This window comes from Calonectris borealis, chromosome 8, assembly GCF_964195595.1.
Source record: "Calonectris borealis chromosome 8, bCalBor7.hap1.2, whole genome shotgun sequence".
In the NCBI taxonomy this organism is placed as follows: domain Eukaryota; kingdom Metazoa; phylum Chordata; class Aves; order Procellariiformes; family Procellariidae; genus Calonectris; species Calonectris borealis.
This window is the reverse complement of record NC_134319.1, coordinates 13686779-13714647: the sequence shown is the minus strand read 5'-3', so window position 1 is coordinate 13714647 and position 27869 is coordinate 13686779. Positions and strand designations below refer to the sequence as shown.

Sequence of the window (27869 nt, the reverse complement as noted above, 5' to 3'; positions counted from 1 at the left end):
AAACATACCTGCTGACGGCAAGAGTAGGTCCAGGCATGAGGGACTGAGTTATACTTCTAAATACTGTAATTCTGATATTTTTGTTATGATATTCTTAACTAAAATTTTGCATTCATATAGCTTCACCTTATTCTTAGCCTCAGAGACAGATCTTGGGGCACATAGCAGCTCTTATCTTCTACATTCCGTTTCTCACTGAATATGGAGTATCTGAAATTTTTTTAAATATGAGGAGAAAAAGGGACAGACAAGTTTTATCTTGTCTTACTCCTAAGTGTGAGATAGAAAAGGCCTTAGCAAATTGCAGTCTATTGCTTTTTACTGAAGATGGAAAAAATTGTTGAAGGGACAGGTATTTGAATTGCAGAATGTATTCCGCATTATGGAAAGGCAGTTAGACTCAATGAGGCCCCTGGGAAATGTGATTGACATTAAAAACAATCCTATTTTGTTTTATGATATTCCTGTAATAATGAATCTTAGCTTCTTATGTGCTTAGATACCTGTTTATTCACATAATTCTGAGTACGAAAGGAGCTGTAGAAAACATTCTAGGTGGTGGAAAAACAACAGTGTCTTTTCTCTTTCACGTTTTCACTTGTAGGAACTGTTTGTCATACTTGCAGCATTTTTCTCCTGTATTAACATGAGACCAGGTATGAGAAATTCTGTCCAAACAAATGAGTTTGAACATGTCCCATAACGCTGATATGCACCATCAAAGTGATGTCTCAGGCACAGTTCTAGTGGCCTTTTTGTGGTACTTAATCTCCCTGCTTGAGTGGCAGCTCACCTCCCATCAGCCTTTCCACCACATCAAGAAGAAAGATGCTTCTACTTTATGAAGAAATACAGCTTATTGGTATTTTTCTCTGCTGGAAGGACTTTTTTTTTTCCCCACTTGATAAACACAGTGCCCATTTAATGTGAAAACTAAGTAAGAATTCTTTGTTTTTCTTTTTTTTTTTTTTTTTTTCTTCTCCCTTTCTTTCAGAAACCAAAACAAAAAGACTGGCATCCTCCTGGAGGATTTATTTTAGGACTCTGGGCATTGATCATCATGGTTTTCTTCAAAACATATGGAATCAAGCACATGAAACACATCTTCTGAATTTGAGCAAGCAAGATGATTGCATTGACTGCTACTTTGGATTCATTGGTGTCATCTAAGTGCTCTGTATGTGTATTATGGGTGTAGCGAAAAACAGTGTTGAGATCTCCTAAAGGTTCTTTTGAAGTCATCCCCTGCGCCTTTTTCTGAAAAGAGTCTAACAAATGGTTTTAATGTTAGACTTTTTTTTTTTGTTTTGTCTTGTTTTAAACATATTTTAATGCTTTTCTGAGCAATTTTTCTTTCTGGTTAAACTTAAAAATAGGAAGGATCTAAACATAGTAACAGAATTTCTGAGGTTGATTGTGAATTGTAAATGGGCAAATTCTTTCCCCTGTACTTCAAAGTAAATCCTAGAAGTAGTCAATCTGTCACTAAAGAACTAGACATTGTGCAGAACGTTATTTAAGATGTCATTTTATCAATAAAAACTTAAGCCACTTTGCAGACTTTAGCATGATGTATTGAAAGCTTTCTTCACAAAAATAAAAATACTCTAGAATATATTGATTTTTTTTTTCCCCTTATTCTTTTTTCTTCCCTGTTAAATAGAACCCTTGGATCAGTCCTTTCACCTTAGGCAGTTTTGAGTCTAGGATTCTATGAGTTGGTGGACGTGAAACAAGAATATATGATGACCTCACTGAATCTACTTCAAAAAATGCCAAAAAACGTGAAACTACAACTTCACCGTTTCCATTAGGAACCCTTCATAGTTGTTGTATTTTCACTCCATACAATATGGAGTTTGATGCTTTCAGGATTTTCAGTGCACTGGATTTTTGTGCAGAAGAAGATTGATCTGGCATCAGGATGAAAAATGTTATAAGTTGTACTATTGTATTCTGTAGTTTCTGGGCACTTGGAAAATGAACTTTATCACCTAGGTTTTGTAAATTCTGTTTTGGTATATTTGTTGTTCTTGGACATTTACTGATGAATGTATGCTAAAAGGCTTCTGTCTGTATGACATACTGATATTAGCGAAGAGAAGAGCAAATTTGTGCATGTATAGAAACAAGTCTGTCAGCAGGGAGAAGCTTTTGCAGCATGCTTTTAAAACCTGTTCTCTAGCTTAATCATAATAAAGCTTACACGATGCATACATGGTGTAAATGCTAGATGCGTATCTCTCAAAGTTATTAGGAATTATTTCTAATCACACATAATATCAGAGCCAATATATTTTTCTTAGAATATGGTATTGAGCATTGAGTGCTTAAACATTTTTGTTGTCCTTTTTTCTTCTCTGTCAGGTTGATGGTGGCATCATAGGCTCAGGTTAGGGGGCGTGAACTTGGCAGAGAGCTGTGTGTATACACTGACTGGGAGGGCTACTGCTGGGAAGGCAGCCATGGAGGCTTCCAGCTGTTATTAAGGGCTGATGCCAGAGAACAATAAAACCAGGAGTGTAGTACATCTCTTGAGTATTTTTTTTCTCTCCATACATCTTCTGGTCTTGGAGAGGATAAAGGTACAAAATGATCCGTTATCAGGAGGTAAACACTTGCCTGCTACACCTCTACCTCACCAAAGTTACGGTACTGAGAACTTTCTGTTGTGCTTTTTGGTGAACAGCAGGAATTGTTTTCAGTAGCATGTGCTAGGCACCAAGAATAGGAATTAATCTGTATTTAAAACAAAAGCATTCCTACACCGCTGTCCTTATAGTTCTGTAAACTGGTATTCTGTGATAAATAATACTAGAGATTTCTTCCCAGTTTGCTGATGAGAAGTTTTTGTATAACTGATGCATGTGTATCCCCTGCTAACAACAATGCAATTTACTGTGAAAGATGAAAGCTCTCTTTGCTGAAAGTGCCTCTCTCAGAGAGGGAGGAGTTGAAGGGGTCTGAGCAGTGTTCCTAGTGCTGGATCTCTGGATCTCTTCACAGTGTGTTTGGTTTGGGGGTTGTGTTTTTGGATAGCACCGCTCATAAGCAATGAGTTTGCATCCAAAATCTGATACAACGGTGACTTTTTTTAAAATGAGAAAACTTCCCCCCCTCCCCTCTGCAGCTATTTCTAACACAACAATCTACTAAGATCTGTTGCAGACAGACTGTATAGAAACGCAGAGACACACCATGGAAATGTGTAGGCACGATATAGAAACGAATCCTACAGAATTTCTTAGAGGATTTGCTTAACTTTCATTTTTTAATCCAGCCTTTGATACTTTTTTCCAATTGTAGTGAATATTTTTAATCAAATATTTATTTTATAGGCAACTTTTGTCACACTTCAAAAAGCGGCTAAAGTGAGTTGATAGAGCTTTATGCCTTGCTTCAGTTGCAATTACACTTACTCAGACTCCTCAGACCCTATTCAATTTTTCTCGTTCCCTCTTTCAGCCACCTTTCGCAGGAATTGATAGATAGAAACATCAACAGAATTCAGCTGAATTTTGCAAGTAGAAGATACTAAAGATGCAGTCCTTTTAAAAGCTTATCTGCTTGGGGAAAAGGAGGCAATTAGGTGGGTTATTAAAATGCAATTTATGAATAGAAGCACTCAGTAAGTGTGCCTGTGAAGGTGATTAAATTGAAGTGAGAACAACAATTTGACTGGAATGCAGCAAACTATGCTTCAGGCATTTCTAACACTTTTATATGCACAAAGTGACAAGTTGAAATAGATCGTTCTCAGAGTCACCATAAAGTTGCCTGTGCTACACTTACGACACAATATTTTCTATACAGTGATAACTTTTATTCCTTGAATAGTTATAGTCTGCAAGCAAGTATAGAAATGTCACAGAATTGTCTGTAAACGTGTTTTGTATATTTATTTATTTAAAGTTAGTAATCTTTTCATTTTCCCTGAGAGCCCTTCAAATTCCGTTTGGGATCTGGGCTCTCGGAACCAGCCAGGTCGTTCTCACTCACAAACCATTTGTGTTTTTCATGTCAGACAATGTGCTTGTGCAGTATAGATGCTTCCTCCGTTGTGCACAGATGATCTTTTTAATAGAATCCAGAAAACAACCCAGGTGCAGTTTCTTGATGTTTCTTTGCATAGAAACTTCTAGAGCAGAATTAAATTTCAGCATTTTGTGAGTCTACGTAGATAGGTCTGTGAACCAAGCATGCCCATGTGTCTGCACGCTGTGCTATGTAACTGCATTGACAGGTCTTGCCATGCATTTCATAGACATTGTTTAGAATACTCGTGGATGATAAAAATATAAGTAAGTTGTTTCATTTCAGTTTTTCAGCTCTCTTTCGGGATCACATACTGAAATGCATTACTGTTATTGAACTGAAGAAATGGTAAGTTAACAGTAGGTTTATACTCTCATATACATTCTCTCATGTCTCTGCACTTCATTTGATTTCTGAACTGTCTATGAAATGCTGTATACATTTGAGAACACTGTTTTGTATGACCATGCCCAAACGTTTACACAAATATATGACTATAAGCTGCACTTTCATAACAGACTGAAAAGTGAGATGCCCACAAAATCAGTGGAGAAAGAAGCCTGAGTAGTGATGAGACAATCAGCGTTTCATTGGTCAGTGCCAGCTACGTCTTTTACATTCATGTGAATATCACCATGAAATGCTGTCGTCTTAGCATAGGCAAAGATCATAGACTGTTCAAAAGTACCTCTACAAATACCATTAGCGATAGCGTATCTCTTCTAGAGAGTGGACTCTCTTTTTTGTCGGTTGTTTTTTCCCCCTAAAAGCTGTCGCTATTATTGATTACAGAAAAGCAAGTGTAACCTGGTTCTAATTCTGTTGCTGAACGTCTGCAAATTGAGCCCATTCCACCTCTTGTTTCAGCAGTCGGAGATTTCCATTCTCTGGTACCACATCCACGAAACGTACTGGAAGCGAATGGATCTCGTGGTCTAACCTGCCTTCAGGTGGGCATCATTGCGTGCTAAAGCAGGGCTGAGTTGCACATAGTACTAAATCAGTGATTTGTGAAGGAGCAAAGACCAGATTCAGCTGGGAATTTGTCATGGGTGGAGAGGATTTGCAAAGTGATGAGGACGAGGAGGTGGTGTACTGTATTCCTAAAAATGTGAGAGAGAGCTGAAGAACTAACTGTCCCACCGAGGCAGCCAAGCGAAGTCTGCAGCCCTGGCAATCCCGATAGCAACAGCATGTCATTCAAGGTTTTTTTTGAAGCTTGAGAGCTGCTTTTTTCTCTTCTTTGATGGATGCTTAGAGGGAAGGACTAAAAAGTTTCTGGTCTGAAGACTTCCAAAAATTGAGCTAATTACCCCTTCAGTATAGATGGGGAAATGAGATGCTGCCAGTTGCTGGTAAACAGTTACATTCGATCCAGTACTTTGGTGTGCTGTGAACTGAAAAGCTTCTACACGTTCAGGATTATTTGGACTTGATAAAAATAAATGAAGTGGAAGGCAATTCACAGAGTGGGAATGTTGTATTTCACGGAGTCTGCAGCATTTGGAGAGATGACAATCTTTGTATATGGTACAATTCGGGGACAAAGATTGGGGGTGTCAGAAAACTCAGTGTCCCTGTGTACAGATCTTCCACCTCTGTCTCTGTCACAGAGCGTGTGTGTCTTGGTAGAATTTTATCATGCTTCCAGATGAATTCATCTTTGGACTGAGGACAAGCATAAAATATTTCACCCACGAGACTAATCTATCCATAAGTTACGAACTACAGAAAATAGCAGTGTATATAATGGAAGTGTCTTCTCAACCATCACTTCAATACTTCTGTACAATAATGAGCATAATAGCTTTTGCATTTTTTAAGTGGTGAAAGACAAATTTAAAAAAAAAGGGGGAAATGTGTTTCTCATGGAAGATAATATCCTCTGCTGTGTGCACTCTGCTATTATTTCTGCTTTCCCTCTTTCCATGAACTTTTAAAAATAATACGCCGTAGGGAACTGCATCTTGAAAGCGCTGGTGTTTTATGATGAAAACTGCATAACATACTCTGAAATCAGCATTTCATAGCACTAATTTCACTTGCAAGTTCTTTAAAATGAGTTACTTTTTCTCCCTTAATGAAGATTTCTGCCTGATTTAGCAATTAAATTGATAGTGTTTAAGGTTTCAGTTCAAAATTTATGAAGATGTACATCTATTAATGTTTGATTGTGCTATGTCTTCTTCCCCATGCAAATTTTAGATTTAACCCTTTTTTTTTCCCTTCCTTTCTTTTAATGTATATGCGCAAAGAACACTGAAGCCTTGTCCAAAAGCCAGTTTTGCTGCTGTGGCCAACAGGCTTACAAATGCAAATTGTATCAGCAGAAGTTATTTTCGTGGCATTGTTTGCAGCAATCCATTGAACAAAGCAAGCTATACCAGAAACATACTGTTTTGATAGTATAACAGCAAAGCTGTAGCATAGATGCTATTTCTTACAAAGTGACTTTTTTTCACACTGCTGAGTGCTACACAGCTTTGGTGGCACAGCTCTGTAGGACCAGGCAACTGGGCTGTGGTTTATTTGGGAGATTCGTGGCATGTCAAACTAGTCCCTATGGCAAAGCTGACTAATCTGAAATAGCAAACATATTTCCTTTCTTGCCTGCAAACGGACTTACTGGAATAGTTCTGTCATACATTAAATGCTTAGCTAGGTCCACTGGTTTGCATGTAGTGGGCATTTTATGCTTAGGCTCTGTCCTTTCGATCCAGTTCCAATACAATGGTACTTACTTCCTTTGTCAAATGCTTTGGTATTTACCAATGAAGAGCATCACTAAGCTTAGATACTGCTGTTTGGTTTTTGTTAAGTTGCTTACTTTTTCCGTACTGGTTTTCCTGTCCAGGTTAAGTTTGTAGTTAAAAATTGTGATAGTTTTAGGGTCCCCTTACCTCTTTATGGTCTTTATAGTGCAAGTGGAATGGCAAATAGGGCCATCAGTATATCATTGCAATGTATGTTTGTATTTTGTACAGTTCTTTTACGTACCCTTCTCTGCCGTAGTCCCTATCTTTTCATTTTTTCTTTGTGTATGGAACGTTTTGTGCACTTGCTTTTGTTGCTCATTTGTGTATGGCTGCTCCTTCTCTGCAGTATCATTTGCAATGGACTGACCAGGAATAGCTTTTTAGTGTTTCCTGTAATGCTTGTCTACAGATGTATAGCCATATTTAAAAAAAAAAAAAAAAAGCTGTAGTGGGAAATGTTCCCGTTTTGTCCAACACAAGTGAACAGTCCCACTGAATACCTCTTTTAATTTTGGCATTGTGTGCAGCTTGGTTACAGCAAGCATACAACGGGGGGAAGCATATCCTCATAGGTTATAAATCTGCTCACTTCTTTTGCCTTTTTTGTTAAAACATAAACCTACTTAAGCTCTTGCCTTAAACTCAGCCACACCAAATGGTTGCCTTCAGAATTTCCTTTATTTTGCTATTAACAGACTGGTGTCATGTTGTATGTTTGGATGCTAACTAATAGGCTCCAACTGATCTGATAGCCCAAGTGAAGTCAGCAAAGTCCTAAACCTTATTCCTTGCTAAATATTCATTATTCCTTTTATCTTCCCTGTACTTCAGGAAGTACCTAGTGTCCTAAAAGCCATCTTAACAGTTGTCTGGGTTGTCTAAAGAAGCTGACAGATTTAAATATCACTAGGCATCTCCTAAAGGAGATAAATCTGTCCAGATTATTCAGGTGACTTTCTCTGGCTGTTGGAAAGGGTCCAGTCTTGCTCTCCCTCTGAGCTAGATGCTTTGACATTGCTTTCGGTAAAATGAGAATGCAGTTATTGTTAGATCTTGTGGCTGCCTGGCACATTGTGAGTATGGCAAGACTAACTGGGCTTTAGTGCACAAGCTGATGTTCACTATTCATATTTTTTATCTATTTATTTAGACGGTATCTAGCCCCGGTATCCTGTGCCTAGGAGTGACGTATGGTAGATGCCAAGGAACGAGTACAGAAAAGCAGAGAAAATACATTGTGACATTTTCCTGTGGAATTCTGCTTGTGACCTTAAGCTGATAATGTATCCTCTTAGCCTTTATTTCCTATGTTCAGATGGGTTCAGTACGTGAGGATCTTCTTTTTTATCCCATGGTACTGTAGCTTCTTTGGAAGTCTTTTAAGAGACACCTTGCAAAACCTAGTTGTGGAACTCCAAGTGGACTCATCACCTGGATCTTCTTGTCCACTTGCTTCAGAGAACTTTGAAGAACTCTAAACAGATTTGCGAGGCATGACTTTTCTTACAAAAGCTGCATCACATCTTAGCCAATGTATCTTCTTTATGACTGCTAATTCTGCTCTGTTACAGTTTTCCATCCATTTGTCTGGGTTGCTGGGGTTGCTTGTCTTAGTTCTCTGGTTTTTTCTGTCCTCCTGACAACTCCCGGTGAAAGTACTCCACAGTGAACAAGGACACTCTGTGTTGATCATCTGCTGAGTAGTCTCTGGCTTGGTCTGGTGTTCAACGACAGACCACGCAGGGAAGTGTCTCCCTTTTCTGCGGGCAGTGCACGAGCGTGGCCTGTGGCAGCTGTGTGCTCTCTTGCCGGCACCCCTGGGAGGGTGCTGCAGAAGGGAGGGAGGTGCTGGTTCACGGCCTGTTTCCACACGTCTGCAGTTGCCTCGGAGCCTGCTCTACAGTCAGCTGTGACAAAAGTCACCATCTTTGTTTCCACTGTGATACTGAAACGCCATCCTCATGGTGGTCAAAGGGTTTTATTTGACATTTCATGTTTTGTTGTAGTTTTCAGTGTAGAAAATGTTTAACAGTCTAGTGGTTTTAATGGTATTTAGCGTAAACAGAGCCATTTTACAGCCATTTTATAAAACATCCTTTGATTTTTATACTTTCTTGCTTGAGTATGGAGAAATTTCTCACCATCTTAGACTCTTGTTCTTTCATATTTCCTAGGTTTTTTTTAAAGGAGATTGTCCTTAAAAAATTTTTTTTCTTCTCCTTTCTCCTTAAAAAAATCTTATACTTGTGATATGTAAGGTGTGCTTGCAGGAGGCAGCTGGAAACCCGAAGTGATCAGTATTAACTGATGCACCAGGAAGGGTGAAGTACTGATACCTGGAAGGTTTCTGTACTTTCTTCTCTTTTGCACTATGTTTTGTTGTCTTACAAGTACTCTTCTACTGTTTAACTGTTTATGTTTTTTATCCCTAAGCTGTGTTTTTAATTGAACTAGATATTACATCTCCTTGCATCAAATAAAATAATTAACTTTCATTAGTCAGAGGTGATTATCAGAATTTTTCAAAGAGTTTTTGTGGCGTACGTGATAGATTTGTAGAATATTGAAAAGAAACTTTTGCAGGACAGCCAGTGCTATTGAGCCAAAACTTGCCACTCTGTCAGCTCCAGCCTGACTTTCATCTTCATATTCCAGGGGAATACAGCTAGATAGCTATAAAAACCCCACGGTTTATTCCCTACTCTTTAGATTCCCCTCACGCTATTCCCCAGTGTTTTTCTAGCTATTTTTATATTATCGTGTCCTTGCCTCCTTAGAGCTATCTTGGGTAAAAATCACTTAGTTTCCTATATAGTTTGCCTGAGAAATACTGCAGGACGAGACCCAGATAAGCACCTCCTGCAGAATTTTATCACTTTACGCTCCTGTTCCTGCGTATGTATATATAGCAAATGAAATTGCCATTGCGTGTTCTACTGGCTAGAGCCAGGAGTAGCTGTCAGCAGACCTGACTCTTCTAAAATCTAGTGCTAAGGCTGTAACTTGGTCTTAGTAGGTTTCTTAACCTCCCTTTTCCTCCGTTTCCTTACCCAGGAATAAACAATATTAACTTGTCTTTCTGAGGTGCTTTAACGCTTCAGATGGAAGGTTTTCTCGAAGTGCATCATGCTTTGTATTGTGCTGCTGTTAGCTGGGCATCTTGCATCCATTGTGCCAAAATAACAAACCAATGGTCGTATTTTTCTGTTCTTAGTTGCAGAGATATTTTCTTTATCATTCTCACTTCCAGTTGCACATATTACGGCATAAGAGCTATGGTTCTTCGAGATGAAAAACACCTACTCTGATGAAGCCAAGCGTAAAAGCATAAGGTATGCAAGGAATTCAGAACTAAAGTAACATAGATGTTAAAACTGCTGATGTCTGTAAACACTGTTTTGCAACAGTTTTTAATATGTGAAATGATGCGCACTGAAGATCATGAATCAATCAAAGTATAGTGGAGAGTGTAAGATGACAGCATAAACCAGAGAATGGCAGCAGTGCCTGGTTTGTTCTCTGGTCTGACAGAATTTTCTATCATAAATCTGTTTGTTTTATAACTAGGCCATAAAACTTTGCATCAGGCTGAAATGTAGCAGGATATGATGTAGTTCAAAAATTGTGCTTTTATAGAAAAATACATCAGTAATTTGTAAATTAAAATTGCAGCACTTTAAAAATTATTTACATTTCTTTTGCACTCTTATAACTTCTGCTTTTTGGACTGGATTTTATATTCCATATAAAATATGTGATCAATCCTATTTAAAACTCGCTATCTCCTTGGCTTCATCAAATTCATTTTGCAGTGAGTCTTATATATACAGGTGTGACTTACTGTTAGAAAACACTTCTTCATACTTTTTGTAATTAGATGGGGGAACTTGCTGAAACTTCCTTCATCATAGGAAGCTGATGAGACTAAAGTGAGGTTTGGGTTTGTTTTGTTTAACAGACTGGATGTCTATAAGGGTAGCAAGAACACATAGTTGTTATTAACAGAAACTGAAGAAGGAATATTTACTATCCTTAGCTTCACTGTTAGAAGCCGGGAGATTTAGTGTCCGTTTATCCCATGTTTCTTCTTCACATTCTTAATGCTTCACCTGAACTACTTGGTACTGACCAGTCTTGCAGACAGGAAACAAGCATGTGGAGCACAACGGAGTCTGGCAAGTCCCAATGTTTCTATAGGTGAGTGTAATCTATTTTAAAACGATCTGTTTTTAACAATAACGTAACTAAACATTTAGCATACGCATCCTGCAGCCCTTGATTAATGGAAAAACTAAGAGCTCTATTTTAGAATGACAAGATCCTTTTATTATTATATCACTAATAAAGTAACAAAAGGATGGTGGCATCAGAGGACCTACTGTGATCCATACCATCTCTTGCAGTCACATTAGAAATGATCTGTAAATCAATTTGACAGAGTTCATCAATTTGAGCAGTATATGCTGGATACACGCCCCAGTACACATGCTGAAAGGGATGTTCAAATTACCATTAGTTCAAAATCCATTCTGTTTTTTGTAGAACGTGTGAGATAAGTGGAAGGAATAAAACACAGTCAGTGAAAGAGGGAGAGTTAAACACCAGCTGACAAGAGACAGGTTACAAGCAACTGGCAATAGTAGAGCTTTGCATTCGGTCTGTATGCTGAGTGGTGAGTACCGGGAAGAACGCTAAAAGAAAACTTTTAAGGCAAAACAGGTTATAGTTTCTTGCTCTTTGATAGTGGGGAGGGCCACAGCAAGGAGGGTGGCTCTTGGAGGCCTGCTCTTTGGGTCCACTGTTTGTGGTTTACAGGGGTAACACTGGTTTGCCCCTGACAGGGCAGTTCGCTTTGTCCCCAGAGATTCAGGGTACCTGTAGGGCAGCTGCAGCTATTGCTATCCCGTTTTGGAAAGAGGAAGAACATGGCTTGTAAGTGGGTTTAAACAATAGCGAGTTTGGTCCCAGATCTACGCATCGCCTCTGAGGTTCAGCTTCTTGCATTTAGATGTTTTAAGGTAATATCTTTGCTCTAGCTTTAGTATTTATCTAATGAGAGACACCTTTTATCACCTGAGGTATAATGTTGCATGCAATAATTACTCCTACTGATTACTTAGAAGAAATTAGAGATTTAATATTTGTGAGGCAAAAGGAAAAATAATACTGTAACTGAAATCTTTATTCACAAGCCAAATGTAATTCACACTGTGGGGTTCCATATACAGCACTAGCACTGTCCGTCCCCTTGGTTTGCAGGGACTTGCCATGCACGTGTACTTCACGAAAAAACTGCCAAGTGTAACTTTGCTCTTTTCAAGGGGACAATTTTGTACTCATGGAACTCTTTTCACATCCCAACTTCAGCGCGATCCAGGATCTCCGAGATCAGGGATGATCTCAGAACAGTGGAAGGCAGAGATTTTTGCGGGTACAGAGTTGTAATCTTTTTGGCTAGTATCGCTGGTATTGTAGTACCCGGTAGTGTTAACTTCTTGATGTCAGAAATGTGGTCATGTTGTTTCAAGCCATTGTTGCCTGGTTTGTAGCCTGGTGCCTCAGGAGGGTTGCTCCTCCAGCCTCTTGCAGGACTACAAGAGGCAAAACAGAACACAATCCCTCCAGCCTTAGCTGGTCTCTTCTTCATGGAAAGCATGCTGCTATAGACAGTGATTTTTTTGGATAAACTTTGCCTTCCTTCCTCCCACCCCTAATTAAAAAACAGCAGCTTGATAGCACAGCAGCAAATGCACATTAATATCAAACAGAATTTTCACTACTATTTTCATATTAACATGAGGTGTCAGAATGTAAAGTTAGATAGATCTGCACGTGGGACATTCTTGCTGTTAAAGGCTTTAGGCTGGAATGGAGCCCAAAATTTTTAAAAGAAATGCAACATTTCCAGATCGAATATTAATTACATGCTATATAGAATCATATTTTTCAAACAAATTTTATAAATAAAAAGCTAGGCCTTTCAAACCATCAGCAATATTAATTTTGGATTTGAAAGATTATGAAAGGTAAACAACCATGTAACTGTGAATTAGAAAAATACTGGCCTAGGTTGCATAAAAACCTCCATTAAATAAATACCGTAAGTTTTCACTATGAAAATTCAGTGGCATTGTACTTTAAAAAAACATAATGAATTAACCATCCCATTAACGATACTCAAGTTGTTTTTCACAAATCACATACACATACAGGAAGCCAGATGGCCAAAGAGGCTATATACTGGATTAATACACAGTCAGTTCGACAGAAGGTACTCTTGATATGCTCCGCTCCTTCATCGTAACTTCCTGACTGTCGTTGCAGTTATCAGCTGCAAATCCTGTTACCTTCTCCTCTAGGTTGCCGTGCTGTCCCAGCAGGTCCAACACCCCAAAGGCTGACGCAGTGTGATTGCGGTCTTGTGCATTCATCCCTCAGACCACCGGTTTAATCTCAGGGTGATTTACAGTGAGTGGTTCTGGTTTCCAGTCTGGTTGGAAAAAGTGAATATTGAATGTCCGTGCCCAGTTCTCAAACACTCGTTTCTCTGTGATGAAACGATGATGACTGCCCTTCCGTCCCCGCTCGTGTGAAATGTACATTGTGCATTCATCAGGTCCCAAAGGTTCATAATAATGATAAGGTACTGAAAGATGATTAGGATCCCTGTGGAAGAAAGAAAATAGATGGAAGCCTGAGATGTTCTTTTTTACTGATTGAAAAGATGCTATCTTTAATAAGTTGATGGGCTCAAATCCAGTTTTTTCCCCAGTTAAACCAAATTTCTAGGTAGCTGTATTTTTCTTGCATATTTAATACATCAAAATGGGGCAAAGGTGTTTTCTTTGCTCTTTCTATTGCTCTCCTTTAATCTCCTCCTCCCAGTTAAATAAAGGACAGCAGTAGCTCAAAAACAAGGGAGAGTGCTGCAGGGCTGTGTTACTACTCTGAAATTTGAAGCAAACTGCTTAAAAGAGATTTATATCTAGATTGTGATTTGTAAAAAGCCTTACAGAGGTATTTACTGAACTGGGGGAAGAAAGGGAAGGGGAAGGTAGAGGGTAGGTGGTTATCTGTGTCGCATCAGCTCAGTCGAACATTCCCAGCACAGCGCACAACTTCAGTGAGCCTAGCTGCATGCCAGGTCAGTGATGGAGTCTGCTGTTGCTGGGTTTATAATCAAACATCTGATGCACAAATGAGTTCTTTTTGATTTTACAATGGCAACTTTCATGTATCTAAGCTAAAAATTAAAACGGTTCACGCATAGTATCCTTCTGACCTGTGAGCCCATTGGCATTAACCAGCAGGAGATGCAGTACTCAGGTGGTGACACATAGGATACGCTAAAGACCCATTTTAGGATAAAATTCATTTTAGCAGTTCTAACCTCAATGTTTTGATGTTACATTTTGTAAAAGACACATTATATTTATAATCAGCCAGAGTGATTCATTCTCCTTTTGTTTTATTCTCTGCATTAAACTTACCCATTATGTTTTTACTTTGGGCACAGGCATTTTGGGCTGACAAGAACTCATACAAGCGTCTCCGTCATAAATTCAAAGAGAGATAGCTGTCCTAGACAGAATAACCCAATTGTACCGATCTCCACAGTTGCTACCAACAAACTATTTTGTAGTGGCAGAAAAGTTAATCCAAATATTACCATTTAGTGAAGCCTTGGAACTGCTCCATGTTAAAGCCTGAGCTGAACAGGACCCTAGTACGGAGCAAGAAATCTCATGCAGATTCAGGGCTGTCAGCTCTAATACAGAGTTGATTATTTTCGTTTTGAAGAGCTAATGTTTAAGTGCATTTTCAATTGAATGCATCCACAATCTGTCAGTATTCTGTCCTGGTCATTATTTTTACTGTGTAATTCTGTCACCTACGCAATTCTCCTAATTTTTCTTATTTTACCATTATCCATATTGTCTATGCAGTGGTAATGTATGATATTGCTGCTGCTTTCCATTTGTACCTTAGATTAACATTTTAATTCAATCAATCTAGCTTCCTGGGAACACAACACGGTGATCAATCTTACAAGACCAGAATAACAATAAAATTACATTTCTAGAATAAGATGGATTCTAAATTTACTGTATATATTCTCACCGGCATACATAAGAGAGTGAAAAGAAATCCTTCAATACCTACCTACAGAAAACATATTTGTAATGTAAAAAATACCCTTTATATAGAAATTTAATACTTTTTTTTTTAGCTACAACTATTAGATCTCAATCTTCAATTAATTTTTCACATACTTTTCTGATACATTGGACCTCTCCTTATAGTATCTTAAATGAATCATTTGTATGGTTACTGTAAATCTAACAGGACACATTTTAATGTGATTTATTTCTTCTTAAGAACAACTAAACAAATAGGCCTCTGCCTCTCATTTAGACTGCTCTTCCTTTCTGCACTGAAGCTGGGTTTTACTCTTGTGTTCTCAAGGGTACACCTATATTGCTTGCTGGATATTTACTGCTTTAAAGTTAGGATCAGTGAAGTTGAAATCGTAGCTCCAACAGACTTTGAACAAATGCAGTCACAGTGGAAGTAAGTTAACTGCTCAGGGCCCAGGACTGCAAAGTGAGCCTGCAAGGCTGCCGGCCCCCATACCGCGGGCTAGGTTTGGCTGGGATCCTCCCTCCACTGCCCCACCCCACCCCTTTTTTCTGAAGGCCAGATTGCGTTTGCAGAACATGAACTGGAAGAGCAAAAAGCAGGAAATTAATCGCTGTATGTCTCTTCCCTATGCCTCTGCTGTACGCTGAAATTAGCAATGGATGATAGTGATAACTGGAATCAGACTTCTCACAGAGGATCTATAGGAACGCTGTTTTTTTTTTTTCTTCACACAAAACCCCGAGTATATAGGTACAGGGGGTAGGTGGATCAGTCGGGAAAGAGGAAGGAGAGAAGGCTTGGTAGTGGTCCTCTTTCTTCTCCCTCACTCTGCTAACTTAGTATTTACCTAGGGTTACGCTATTCTGTTATCTCTTTGAAGCAACATTTTGAAGCCTGTACCTCCCCGTAAGGGCTTCATCTCTTACGTTATCACTGTTCTACCAGTGGCTATTTTAGCAATGGATTTCCCTTTTGAAGACGGGGATTCTACATTACATCAAAGGCTCTGAGGCTAACACCAGAGAATCCTAAGTGGATGCCCTTAGCTCCAGGCTGTAATGGGTCACTATATTTTGTGCAATGTCCCGTCAGAAGCAGTCCAGAAGCACCTGCTGCACAGGGCCTGGCAGGCGAGAGAGGCAGAGGAGTGCAGTCCGGGCACCCTGTTGGGTTCAGGCATCCCCTGATGGGTTCTGTCAAGGCTTGTATGCAGGTCTACTGGCTGAACTGAATTCAATGCAAAAAATGAAAATGTTGGTGGCTTTAGACCTCTCCAAGACTACTCTGCAGCTGACTGAGGCTTTGAGGCTAAATTTCAAACGTTGTATTTTGGATTTAGTAAACTGTGAAAGGCAGTTGGTACCTAGGATGTTTTGCCTGAAATCTTTCTCCTTTCGTGGGAGTTCTGGATTCCCCTAGATTGCATGCTAGTAAGGTTTGGATTTGAACTCTGGCTTGAGTAACTACACCGTAACCCAAATTAACTGTACTGTGTTATCTTGTAACTCTGCAATTAGCTTATGTCACCAGCAAATGAAATGCATGAGTAATTTCTGTACGGAAATTGCTTGCCACCTCATTTATTAACATTAAAACAGATGCTGTTTTATCACTGAGTGATACTGGACATTAATCAGTATTTTGTCAGACTTTGCATGCATATTAATATCACAGCTGGGAGGAATCTAGGAAAGTTCCTCTGTAAAATATACTATACTTCCTGCCTAACAGCCTGCCAGCACAGCAACCGTGGACGTGCTTGTACCCAATGTCAGTCATCTACTGTTTGCCACTTCAGTGCACATTTTCCCACAGATGGTATCCACCCACAGTGAAAGCTGAAAATACAGCAAACAGTGTTTGCCTCAAAAGAAACAAGGCAGAAAAACAAGGCCATCCCATATCACATTCTGGTCAACCTCTTCCTTTACCAATGAAGAGCTGTTATAAATCAACCCACTGAAACTGTATGTACTCACACACTTTGTAAAATAGTTCACAATTTCAAGGGTGAATAGTGTCATTAACATGTTGAGTGATGGGCAAGGTGCTGTGCCAGGACTATGAAGATTTCTGGACAATTTTTTGCCTTCTATTCCCAGGATTCCATTTCCTTGACCTGCATACTAGCCCTGTTTTCCAAACCATTTATGCATTTCGTTATGAAGTTACTAAGGTAATGAGGTGAGATCCAGGCGTATGGACCAAAGAGTATGACTATCTCCCATACAGTTTACGATCCTGTGAGCACCCCTTCTTCCATCAAGCCCCTCATAAGCCCCAGGAAATGTAACTAGCAACAACTGCTTCTTTGCATTTGATTTAAAGCAATTGAAAATGAAGAGTGGGACGTAAGAAAACACTAGGTTTAATAGCTGTACCCAAAGGAATAAATTAAAGGATTTCAAATGCCAGTTTTCAGGCAAATTATCACAGATGGGAAATGGCCTGGCAGTCAAATGAGGATTCTTATAGGAAAATGATCTGGCTCCATAATTGGAGCAAAAATTATTCATATTAGTTACAATAAGGCTCAGAATTAAGCTTTAAGTTTCTGTTCCAGAAGGCCCATGGGGGGGGGGGGGGTTAAAGAGGGCTCTTCTCACTAACACCCTGAGTTTTACTTGTGTGCGTGAGTACCCAGAGATACCTGCAAGGAACCAACCTCTTACTGCTGCCGATACTCCAATGGACAGGGATTGGAATTATTACAAACTGCGTTAAGGCTTGTCTGTGTCCTTCCCACTGATGCTGCTGAGCAGCCACAAAGAAAAGCAGCAGCATTGCAGTGCCTTCAGGAATTGTGGTGCTATCTGGTGCTAACCACAATCTGGCTGCTCAGGTACGGAGGCAAGTGGAAGATCCTTGATGTCCCAGTTCAGGAGTAAGTCCTGTGCATACGCCAGGCTGCCAGAGGGAGCTCAGAGAGGGAAATGCTTCCCATCTGGGGTGCTCCAGCAAATGCTAGAGATTAGATCCCTGGGCACTGGAAAAAATACAGCAAGATGGCTTGTCTTTCTTGTGACAAAAGAGTGAGAGGTGCACACACTCCAAAATCTTTGCAATGTGCATGGAAGCACAAGCTTTCATCTTATTCTAGAATGTGCAAGTCAGATGTATTTAACAGCATGAGAGCAGTATCAAAGCCATTAACCCTTACTACAGCATAAATCTGTAGCAAAGTAAAGGAACTTGGTATTACATATAGCTTTGCTGTAAAGTACTAGAAATTTATAATAATCAGGTCACTGATTCCAGTTCAGCTATAAAAAATCAATGTCCAGTGAAAGTAAATAGAAATGAATCTAAAACACATTGTTGCAATTAATAGTGACAAATATTTTAGTCTGTGCTCCAGACTCCTTCACTAGACTATTTTTCCTGCACGAGTGGGAAGCAATTTGGTTAATGATCTTAAGCTAGTAATTTGTAGCAGAAGCAACAGTATGATATTCACGATACCTTTGAGATGTCCTTCACATTACAGATGCGATACTAATTTAGTTCCATGACAGTGATCACCCACGCTCATTACTTACTCCACAAATTAATACTTAAAAAATAATGGGTATCTGCTAAAGTTGTAAATTTGGTGATATTAACTCTGAATAGAAATAAGAGGGTGTTTTTTTTTTTTTTAATCTTAATGATTCTTTAGTTGCACAGCAACTAAAGTACCTATACCATCTCGCACACACATGAGAGAGGTAGGGTGGGTTTTTTTGGTTTTTCTTTTTTAAATGGTAGATTTCTGTTTTGTCTGACTGAAAACCAGGAAATATGGCTTAAAATTACAGAATATTTCTTTATTTCTGCTATTCTATTTTGTTACTTCTTTGAAGTGAAGCACTGTTTAACTGATTAATGAGTGACTGAAGAGCAAACTAAGAAGGTTAACTGTATTTATGGCAAGAGGTTCCTTTCATAGATCTTCATGGATAGCTTCTTCCAGGCACGGCAACTAGAGTTTTCCCCTTCATCATCTGGGGAATAAACTTGAAATAAAGACACTTTATATTCTTTTGATTAAGAAAGGACCTTTTCCCTTTTTACGACCAGGTAAGTGTACCTTTATGTTAAGATTTTTTATGCAGGCTTAAGCATTATTACATCTATCAATGGTAGGATTGATTACAGCTTTTCTTGTGTTATAATTTAATATTATATCCATTTGATTTCAGTGTATCAATTCTATGAAAGGCTTTCATATGGTCTCAGTGACAATTTTAGCCTCTTAAAAAGTTGTGTTGTGTTTTTTTTTTAATTAAGTATATGTATCTAAACTAATCTGACTTTGCCTGAAAAGTTAGGATTGAACATTGCTTTACAGTGAATTGCTGTCTTCTGCATTTTTAGTTCATCAGTTTATTTAAGAATTACTCCCATGTGCCACTGGAATACAGCCACTTCTGGAGTAAAACAGACCAGCCACTTACAGAAACTGAAGAAGTGTGTCTTGGCCAACAGAAATGCTGAAATGCTGTGCTGTGGAACTGAAATGCTGTGCTGTGGAACTGAAATGCTGTGCTGTGAAAGGTATTTATGTTGTCTGGAATATCTGATCTAGTTTGTTATTTTCCTTGGAGAACTCATGATGAAATCTGGCAGTACATCACAGCATTTATCATCAGTGTTTTGTTATAATTTGTTGAAATTCTTACAAAGTGGAATTTAGTGTTGACATTTTATATTGTAATTTCTTCAGGGATTTCTACTATGTGCCCAGGACAAATGCAGATTCCCGAATGATCTTTTTCAGTGCTCAGAAGAAAGTCAATGCAGTCCTGTTCTTTGATAGATGAGCTAACTTGTCACTGCAGCCTTGCTCCCCTTGCCCCTGAAAGGCATCTTGAGTTGGTCAATGAACCAGACTTCAGTGAGATCACTAAATTTGCAACAGAAAATTCAAGCAAGTACTTCTTAGTGAAAGGGATTCATGAGCAGGTGATGAAACATTACACTGATGCCATCGTTCCAGACTGCCAGTGCCAGCTCTGTGCATTGCTGGGTCACCTAACAGTGCAGACGGGATCAGGACTAGGTGTGGGCACATAACCACATTTTTCTGAAAGGCCAGAGTGCTAAGCCTAGTAATGGATGGACAGGTGATACTTAAGTCACCATAAAGATTGCTGATGTAAAACAGATTTGTATGAATTTATACTGGACCAGTGCTTTGCATCATGTGGCTAACATGATTTTCGTCCAGTACCAGAAGTCCTGAAGAGCATTTCCCTCTATCACTGATCCACAGTAGGAAACCTTAACCAGCACCTTGGGCCTGAGTCCTGAATGTGGCTGGAGGCACAACATAGCTGTAAAACGTACACGTGGTGTTGCTTTATAAAACAGCATGAAGGGGTCACATAGCTGTCACATAGCACATTTGTGTGCTGCTTCTACCACTTGTGGCCCACACCCTGCACGACCAACATGGGTGATTACAGGACTGATCATCTATTCTGCAGGTCCAAATTCTGGGGGCTTTTTTTGGTGGGGATTATTGAGGAAGCTACTTTACTGGAAGATTGCAATGCATGTGACAGTGATACAACCACCTTAATTTGAGTTGCGTAGAAAGTTCAATTTAGAAACTAGTCACTGTGAGAACTCCGTACCTCTATTAACTGGGGGGGGAATTTGTTTAAAAACAAATTAAATGTAATGTTTTCCAGTACTCCTTTTTTCAGATTAATTTCATGCCAATTATTGCATTACTTTTAGCTGATAAATACTCAGAGACTAAAAGAAACCAAGAAGACGGATTAATTCTCCCACACTACAAACAAAATTTTTAAATATTTTATATAACATAATTAAATGCTGTTTGTTGTTTTCAGAATCAGATCTTGGGATGTGTTCATTAATTGCTTTAAAAAGACTGAAGACAAGTTGCAGAGAAAAAAATTCAAAGTATTCAGATATTTATCTGTAACGTTCAACCTTGTTGGCTAATAATGGTTCCAAAATAAATCCTACCTGCAGAAATCCGGTGGCACCATGCCATAAACATTTATCCTGTCACAGAGCTCTAATGCGATAGTCATTGTGAACCAGCCCGTGCTAAGCCAAGTGTTGGATATCTTCCTGAAAGCAAAAACATAATTAAGTTTCTAGGCTGACAAATAAGTCTTGAGATATCTGAAGCAATTTCTCGGCATTTTTTCATTCTTGTGAAAGGTTATGAAAATTGGGCAACCAAGACTACTTTGCTCATTCATCTTTTAATGATTTTGCTAGTGTCTTCTGTCAGTGGACTAATCTATGCAGAAACTGCCCTTGCTGTAATTAATTTTGGGCACAGCAATGTTAATATTTAGCTGACCTTTTGGTAAGTTTACCTTAAGTGACTGAAACTTCATGTCTTATGTTTATATTCTTCTGCTAGTAATCTGTACACATCTGTAATCACCTAATGGAGCTTACACACTAAGTGCTCAGGAAGACGCATCACGGGGGAGGGCTGCTTAAAATGCTGCCTCCCACGGCATACAGAGGAGCCTGTCTGCTGGAGCGAGGTCTGGCCTCAAGTGCTTGGTCTAACCATCTTTCCTGCCACCCCGTCCATGACTTGGTTTCTAGAAGCCCTAGCCACTCACTGTGACTGCTGGCAGGAGACTCTTAGTTAGCTGCAGCCGTGCCTGTCCCTTAGCCAGCCTGGGAAACCTTCATCCTAGGTGCTACCCCTCTGCCTGCCCTAAGTCCCTCCCTGCCTGGTGGGACCTTTGAATATGAATGACAGTGCTGCAAGGGAGCCCTCTCAGGCAGCTCCTTTCCTGGCCTTCTCTGCAGGCTGGGAGAAATCTTTAAAAGAAGCACAACTGAGCCCAGCATTATTTATGCAAAAGAGGAGATATTTCCATGTAACTGCTCACAGATGTAAGAGATTTACAAGCTGTGCTTAAATTTTGCTGTATCGCAGGTTCTTATCTGAAAAATGGGAACAGTAACATTTCCTCTTTCTAGCATTTGCTTGTCATTGCTGTTTAGTGTGTAAGAGCTGGGTACTATAATGGTTACTGGTTGCCTGGCACATGCACTGAAAGTCGCAGTCCTGTGTTAAGTTCCTGCACTGTCCCTATGCCTGGGGAGAGCTGGCAGTCTTGGAACGGGAGGGTCAATGAAATGCTACTGAGGAGCACATCTTAAAGGTGTTGTAAAGGCATATTTAGGGGCAGCCGTCAGGCACCTCTCTCAGAAATGGAGGCACATAGTCGGGTATTTGCTCCAGAGAAAACAAGTTCACTCAAAGGTTTCCTTTCAAATACTGTTAGAAGGAGACAGCAGGCTTCCCTAATGGCTCCTCACTTGGGTAGAAAAGTCCCACAGGAAGAAGTTCAAGCTTGTGTCATCTGTGTCCCAAAAAGGCCTCAGATTCCTGATGATAGCCTGTCAGAGTGACTGGCTCTCCTTTCATCTCTTACTACAGCTGAGGCACTGGGAGAGCAAGTGCAGGCTCTTGGATGGCTCGTGTGCTGTGTCAGATTGTACTAATATGGAACCTACATTAAACCCATTCCACCATACCTACATCTGCCTGACACCTGGGACATTTTGTGACCCCCCAAAAAAGCACCGCAGAGAACATGAGGTTCTCATCAGAGCAGTCACCTGGGAATCCCAGGTCCTGACCCCAGTTCCAAGGCCATCTTTTGCAGTTTACCCAGTGACAGCGGAATGCACAACAGTTCTGGAAGCAGGGACCTTAAGCCACAACAGCCACTGCAGGCAAGTGCTAGCAATCACTAATATATAATTCAGCAGGCAAGAGCCCACCATGCAGCTTCCCAAGCTAATGCTGAACAAGTTGGTTCCAAGTAGGTCATCTACAGGGCAGCAGGAGGGAGATGTTTTGAGCACTGCCAGATTGAGGAATGCCTTGTACCAAGGTTTCCCGTTTCCTCAGTGAATTAGACTATTGCAAAAAAAAAAAAAAAAAAGTGGCGGTATCAATGCTGGCTGCTTAAAAGGCACTTCTAAACATAAGTTACGGGAATTCTTTAACCAAAAATGCCTGAAGGATGCTGGGGAGCCTAGGTAATTTGTGGATCACCTGGTAATGTATGAACTCCTGAAACATACGTTTTTACTGCTCCTGACATACAGACTTTCAGGCTAAGCTAGCATTTGGAGAATACCATGATTTAAGCATCTCATTAGTTCCAATTATGGGGCCTTATTTATTTTCTGAATTTGCACTTAAGCTTGGGGAGGTGGTGCAATTTGTCACAATGTCATAGCTGGGTCATAAGTTCAGCAGAGGCCTTCAGGCACTGCAACAATACAAAACAGTAAACAGTAATTTTTGGCTCAAAATTATTAGGAAAGGGAAAGCTAGGGAAAAGCCTAAAAAATTTGCTTCCCTGCCACTTGAGAGTTTCTGAGCCTATGAATCGCTGTGTAATTCAGGAACATGTTCAGGCTAAGAGTACCTTGGAGCTTGCACATGGCCACTGTTTTAGGTGCCTAAGACCTTACATTCCAAAACCGAGGGAGCAGTTACATCTAGACCATGACCGAAGTGGCTACACTTTGCACAGGTCAGGCAACCTAGCTTGGCTGTCTGCTGGGTTAGTTTTCTTTTCCCTTACACACACTATGCTGTAATTTAGTGTTTGCAGTAAATAGGAGAATAACTGAATTTAAATAAACTAGCTTAAAAGCTAAACAATGAAACAAAGATTTAAAAACTTACTCAAGTACCACTTTGGCCTCTTTAAATTTCATGTCTGTAGGACAGCAATATAGAAACAGGATTACAGTGTCTTGCCTTTTCATAAAAGATCTGAACGAGAGTCCAACAAAAGAATACTGTTTTTATACCTAATCAGCTGTAATGAAAGAATATGAAGAACTGTCATGTGCTTATTAGGGGAAATTATCAGATATTCTTTTATACAATGAACTAACACACTGTGCTGATAATTCTGTAGTGCACACTAAATTACAATTAAAGGCCTTTCTGCTCCACCAAAATCTCATTTATAATCTCTGTGGAAATACTCTTCCTGCAGTTATTTCATTTATGTTTCCTTTATCTAATTACTATAATATTGGTTCTGAATCATATTTCCTTAATGTACCCTTATTCAATTATAAAGTTATTTTCAAGTACAGTTACTTTATAATACCAAGTATGTTGCTCTGCAGCCTTTGTCATTCACCGTACTATTTAACTGGCCATGTTTTCTGAAGGTTTCCCTTCATTTCAAAATCAGCTTTTTTTTTGAAAAGCACAATACATCCAATTACCTTTTTTCTCATCATTTTCAAGACTGTAATGAATGGTTTGATTATTGCAACCTTGCAATCAGGCTTCTCTCTCCCTCCTTTGTTTTTTGCAGGCACTAATGTCCAGAGCTCAGCAGAAACCTCCCAGGGAACAGCAACATTCTGGGCTGTACAATGTTCTGCTCCTGGCCTCACAGCTACATAAATTTTCTTCCCTTACAAATTCCTTCCTACCCGTGTTTCTTTTCATCTTCCCTCTCTTTTTCTGTGCTGCCTATTCATTTATTTTCATCTTCCGTTTTAATCTTATTAGTCCTTCAAGTATGCTGTATGTGCCCTCTAAAGGAGCGGTTCATATACAGCAGAGCCTGCAATTTCTGAAAAGCAACAGGACCTGTTCATGAGGCTGAATTTTGCTAGCATCCAAGTGCCCTTGATTCATACTGGGAGTGACTGAGTCCACTATAAACTTGTTATAATGTCATTAATGTCTCAAACACCTTGAGAATATTTCAGGAGCCAAGACTGAACCTGGTGCCTGTGCAGAAAAAGAAATGCTTTCATCAGATGCACAGCTATATGCCTCCTGCTCCGGCTGGGTGATGCAGAATCAGAAAGAGCATGAAATTGCACAGCAAGTGTCAGGAAGGGAATGGAACGCTGGCTCCCCATGGCAGAACTGGCCAGACTGAAGCAGTAGTAAACTGTTCCTCAAAACTGGGGACTGCATGTGGTCTTACACTGGAAGAGTAATCCAGGAAAGGAGGTGGCAATGTGCATTCCTTGTGTACAGGGTCTGACCCTTAGGGCTGATGGTGGCCCATGTTACAATGCAACTACAGCTTTGTTAACTTTCATGCCTTTGTAAATACTGGGCTTACAGATAATCCTTTGCACTTTTCTTGAAGGGTTCAAATGCTTATTTCACCTTCTCACTTTGCTCTGCTCTGGGTGAACAAACCTGGAAAAGACAGTAACACATCAGAACTGGCAGGGTATCTCTGCTTGTTCTCTTTCCTTCTCGTTCTGGCAGAGGTAGAGTCTCTGGCGGAGACTCACAAGCACCAATTTGAGGATGGAGAGAAAAGGACCTTTAATAGTAAGAAACTGACCAAGTTACTGTGTGCTCTAGTGTTAGTGTGAGTCAACCAAGAACTTAGATACGTAGTTTGATTCACCATAACTGAACAGAGCTCTGCAAGCAAACCACGTGGGGCAGAGGCAGCAAATGTGAAGCAAAGATACAGTCGCTGTCAGCTAAGAGGATACAATAGTTTCCTCTAACATTGGTTGTTGTGCAGCCCAGAAAACAAAGTCTATGCTCTTGAGCCCTCCCTGTCTACAAGAGGATTGAGCCCAGCTCCAAGCTTTGGCCTGTATGTATATTATTTGTGAAGCTAGAAAATCTCACCATGAGTTACTGCACAATAAACCCACCTCTTCATTTGTACCAAAGTGGGGACCCTGTTCCATTTTTACAGCAACATATTTAGTAAGTAAAAAACTAGGAGTTCATTAAAAATAAATGTATTTCTTGCTAGGAAGTCTTTGGTTTAAATGCCCATTTTCAAACACTGTATGTGAAAATGCTCAAGTCCTGCAGTGGGTCACTTACTAAAAATTTGATTTGAAGATCAGTCTACAAGTCATAACAGTCTCATGAAGATGTAACTATCATAATAACTTTCTTTTTCCCAGCTGGAACTACAAGATGAACTGTTCTGAAGCACCCAATGTATGACTAATGTTTATTTGTTTTACAAGAAGCTTTACAGCTGCAATGTTCCAAGAATGCTTAAATTCAATAAACAGCTATTATAATTCACTGAATGGTGGCATTTTGTCTATAAGAAAACATAACCTATCCATTCTGATTTTTCAGAATCAGTAAAAAAACTTTCAGGTATATTACCCAGAGTGAGATTTAAACAGCTCCTGCCTCCTTGGCTCTATAAACAGTACATCCAGATTCTGATATTCTAAGTTGATGAGGGCAATTTGTACTCCAAATTATTTTGATGTGTATTTTTTACTTATGTTACAAGTGATGTTATTTGGTATGTCATACCATATTACAACTCATGAGGCAGAGGATTTAATGGGTGTGATGGTCCCTCTGAGCAGATCTGAAATTGTTATATGTTAACTTCATTATTTTACTACTGACTGACATCCCCCAAATGTATCCACGTAAGTTCTCACCTGTCTTTCCCAGTTTCCCGTTTAAAAAGGTCATCAAATTGAAGCATCTTGTGGCGAGAAATCATATATGCTTTTAATTGAGGCAGTATCTGATTCATCAGCTGCAGGTTATTATACACCAAGCCTTTGCCATCTCTCCTCATGTAGCTGCTAGGACCCCAGAAGATAAACACAGCACCGTGGCTCATATTTAAGAGTTCGTTCCGATTTCGCAAAATCCTCTGAATACTGGAGTGTGCAATGACTCGAAGGCTCGTTTTGTTTCCAACATCTTTTCCATAACCTCGAGTAGGTGCATCATTCATTCGTATTACACACTCCGTCTGGTCGATTCTGTCACCTTGTTTACTTCCCAGAAGGTGTCCAGAGCTGGTTACCAATGCACAACTCTTGCAGTGCATTTTTAAAGGCTGCAAAGACATACATACTTCAAAATCAGCTGTAAACATCTTCCCATTCACTACATGATAACTGTATTTTACGTGTACATGGCATATTTTACAGCAAAAATCTCAAGAGGACGTTACATAAATCTTGCCCAGCAGTCTTCCCAAATAACTGGGGACACATTACCTGTACATTCTGTAGATGGGGAAAATGAGGTGTAGGTGTATAGCCCTTAAAGCTCCTCTGGGGAGTTAAGTCCACTGTTTAAATCCTCCTTTCCATTGCTGCGTCATATACAGTAATCACAACAGCTTCTATACTGTTCCGAGCTGCATAGGATTGTACTTCTTCCATTTGCCATAAATACTCCAATTGGAGTATTTTTGATTTTTCCTCTTCCAGTTTTTTTCGGGAAATAATCAATTGTAAGTCCTCATAAACACAGGTGTGAATAGATTTTCAACCTTCAGGAGTCAGCACATTTTGCTAAGGGAAGAGAGTTACACCTTGGGCCAATCCTTCCACACCATCTCCAAGTTGGTGCCATAACCACTGCAATGCTCTTGTGGTTCAACAGCCAGAGCTGGTCATTAATGTCTGCGTATATTTTACATGACAGTGAGTTAGTGCACTCAACTTTTTCTAGCTTGTCAGGTCATGTTTAAAAGTTACAGACTAAAATGGAACAGGAGATGCCTGTTCAGTGAGTGTCTGACCTAATGGAGTCAGGAGAGTAAAACAAGCTTTCATGAAAACGAAAATGCATTATAAACCATATTACTGAAGTATGCCACCAATATAGATATCAGTAATAGGAGTATGTAAGTGTATCTGCCACGCAGCACGAGAACTAAAAAGGGGCAATGGGTTAACAGTATCCCCAAAGTGCTAATTTCTAACGAGAATACAATAAACTGGGAGATAAAGACTGTTTGAAGGTGTGCTTCAGTGGCTCTCCATGAAACAGTATCTTGCAGCATTTAAGACCAGTAACATCAGATTATAGCACGTACAGAGTGTGTATCTTATCGTTTCTTTGCAAAAAAAAGGCACACAAACTGCTCACCGGTCTGAAGTTCCTTGGAAGGCCATTTTCATTCATGATCATTTTGATCT

The 27869-nt window shown here is 39.6% G+C and overlaps 2 protein-coding genes across 6 annotated transcripts in view; one reads left to right on the top strand and one right to left on the bottom strand.

Moving 5' to 3' along the window:
• PIGK (phosphatidylinositol glycan anchor biosynthesis class K) overlaps positions 1–2216 on the top strand; it is a 71196-nt gene extending 68980 nt beyond the window's left edge. For 3 of the 5 annotated variants that reach the window (XM_075156044.1, XM_075156040.1, XM_075156042.1), the window contains one exon: positions 995–2216. In XM_075156044.1, coding sequence (XP_075012145.1) covers positions 995–1111 — 117 coding nt within the window. In that variant the 3' untranslated portion in view covers positions 1112–2216. The remainder of the gene's footprint in view (positions 1–994) is intronic. The other 2 variants (XR_012674468.1, XR_012674469.1) reach the window with 1 other exon arrangement.
• An 8874-nt stretch (positions 2217–11090) lies between these two features.
• Positions 11091–27869, bottom strand: part of ST6GALNAC5 (ST6 N-acetylgalactosaminide alpha-2,6-sialyltransferase 5) — a 73662-nt gene continuing 56883 nt past the window's right edge. Inside the window, exons 3-5 of the mRNA XM_075156045.1 lie at positions 26367–26776; positions 20913–21020; positions 11091–13457 (exon numbers count right to left, since the gene is read on the bottom strand). Of these exons, the coding sequence (XP_075012146.1) occupies positions 13226–13457; positions 20913–21020; positions 26367–26776 (750 nt within the window). The 3' untranslated portion in view covers positions 11091–13225. The remainder of the gene's footprint in view (positions 13458–20912; positions 21021–26366; positions 26777–27869) is intronic.